This window comes from Carlito syrichta, unplaced genomic scaffold (genome assembly GCF_000164805.1).
Source record: "Carlito syrichta isolate Samal-C Ts95f unplaced genomic scaffold, Tarsius_syrichta-2.0.1 Scaffold309894, whole genome shotgun sequence".
Taxonomy (NCBI): domain Eukaryota; kingdom Metazoa; phylum Chordata; class Mammalia; order Primates; family Tarsiidae; genus Carlito; species Carlito syrichta.
The window spans coordinates 418136-420248 of record NW_007253990.1 but is presented as its reverse complement, the minus strand read 5'-3'; the positions used below and the strand labels follow the sequence as shown (position 1 = coordinate 420248).

General features: G+C 41.3%; 1 protein-coding gene across 1 annotated transcript; it reads right to left on the bottom strand.

Moving 5' to 3' along the window:
* Positions 1-296: 296 nt before the first annotated feature.
* On the bottom strand, positions 297-1250 carry LOC103270679 (olfactory receptor 52M1-like). Its single transcript, XM_008068211.1, has one exon. The coding sequence runs from the start codon at positions 1248-1250 to the stop codon at positions 297-299; it is 954 nt and encodes a 317-aa protein (XP_008066402.1).
* Between the last annotated feature and the right edge of the window lie 863 nt (positions 1251-2113).

Sequence of the window (2113 nt, the reverse complement as noted above, 5' to 3'; positions counted from 1 at the left end):
AGGATAGAAATGATCTTATTTCCTTTAATCTTTATGGTTATCCTTATTGTGCTTAATTTTATGAGTTCAATAGGTAAGAAAAGGGAATTGCAGGACAAAAACTCATACCCTTATTTTCTTTTCTATTTTCAGAAATTGGGTATACACTGCATAGAAAATCCATGATCACACAGAATAAATTCTATGATTACTTTTAGACCCATAAATCCCATATTTTAGAAATTTCATGGGCTTTCCTAGTCATATACTTTTCCTGTCATGACTAAATATTTATATGCCCCATACATGTAGAATAGTCATCTGGGTTGAGTTCCTGTCTTAAGAATGTAGAAAAGTCTCTCTCGGATTTGCTTAGTGCGGACAGCATAGACAACTGGGTTGAGGATGGGAGGAATGAGGAAGTAAAGGTTGGCCAGAAGGATATGAATGTGGGGAGGCACACGATGGCCAAAGCGGTGGGTGAGAGAGGAAACAGCAATGGGGATGTAGAAGATGAGAATGGCACAGATGTGTGAGCCACATGTCCCTAAGCTTTTAAGCCTGGCTTCAGGTGTGGCCAACCCCATCACAGCCTTGAAAATCATCACATAGGAGGCAGTGATGGCCAATGAATCCAGGATTAATACCAGGAAGCCAATCCCCATTCCATATAAGTTGTTGACCCTTGTGTCACCACATGCCAAGGTGACCACGGCCATGTGCTCACAGTAGGAGTGGGCAATGATCTGGGTCTGGTAAAGGGGCAGCCTCAGACGAATCATTAAGGGTAGAGGTCCAATGTAGATCACTCCCCGGAGGAGGGCAGCCAGCCCCAAACGACCCACCACAGCATGGGTGAGCACTGAGGTATGATGTAGTGGGTCACAGATGGCCACATAACGATCAAAAGCCATGGCAAGGAAGATGCCAGACTCAACAGTGGCGAAGCAGTGGATAAAGAACATCTGGACCAAGCAAGCATTCACACCAATGTTGCAGGCACCAAACCAGAAGATGGCCAGTAGTTTGGGCATGGTAGAAGTTGACAGGATCAAGTCAATGACAGCCAACATGCACAGGAAGAAGTACATGGGCTGGTGCAGGCTACGCTCCATCATTACCACTACCAGGATGGTGACATTCCCCACCACAGCCACCAGGTACATGGAGCCAAAGGGGATGGAGAGCCAAATGTGCAGGGACTCCAGCCCCGGGATGCCAGTGAGCCAGAAAGTGGTAGGCACGGAGCAGGCATTATTAGAGGTGAACATGTTTGGTGGTGTAGGGTATCCAGGGGACAAGAGCTCTTAGTTTTAGATTTCTACTCCTGAGAGATACTGCCTCTGGAAACCGTGGACTAGATTCTCATTGCCATCCTAGGCAACTGGTGGCACCTATAATAAAGAAGAATTCTGAGTGTCAACTTGAATAATGCATACATCACATATTTTATAAAAGGAGTTATCCACAATGGCACGCGCTGTTAAATGTAGAAACAAGTATGTTTATTATTTTCACTGTGAAATTGCCCAACCACACTTAGAAATCCCCCAAATTATACATCCCCTTATAATTAGTAATTTTATTTGGGGGAACTTTTTCTAAAGGAAGTGAAAAATACAGAGAAGTTCTATGTGCAATGGTTAAATGTAAATCCACATAGGGTTTAGTTTTGTGCCTGCAATGTGCTTCTCTCATCAATAACATATACTGACTGGCTATTGCAACGCTTGACTTTCATACTACCAAAGAGCTGTATCAATAACGTATACTGATCAATAACATATTACTAACACATACTGATTGACTATTTGCAACTAATGACTTCTTTTTATTTTAAGGATGTGGGGTACAATTCAGGATTAGATAGATAAGTGGTCATTGTACAGGTAAAGTTTGGGGCCTATACTACTGAAAAGTTGGAAAAATATATGCTCAGAAATAAAGCATTATTTAAATTCTAGTACACACATTCAATGAATTCGAATTATTATATTGATAACATTTGTAGAGATATGTGTTTCCTGATATAATGTTTACATCTTATTACAGTAAGTGAGGGAATAGCAGGAGGCAGATCAAACTATAATTTAATTTAATTTAAATATGTGCACGTGAGAGATGTAGAAACATA

Coding starts and splice junctions, on each gene's coding strand:
- LOC103270679 (XM_008068211.1), bottom strand. CDS start 1,250: ATGTTCACCTCTAATAATGCCTGCTCCGTGCCTACCACTTTCTGGCTC.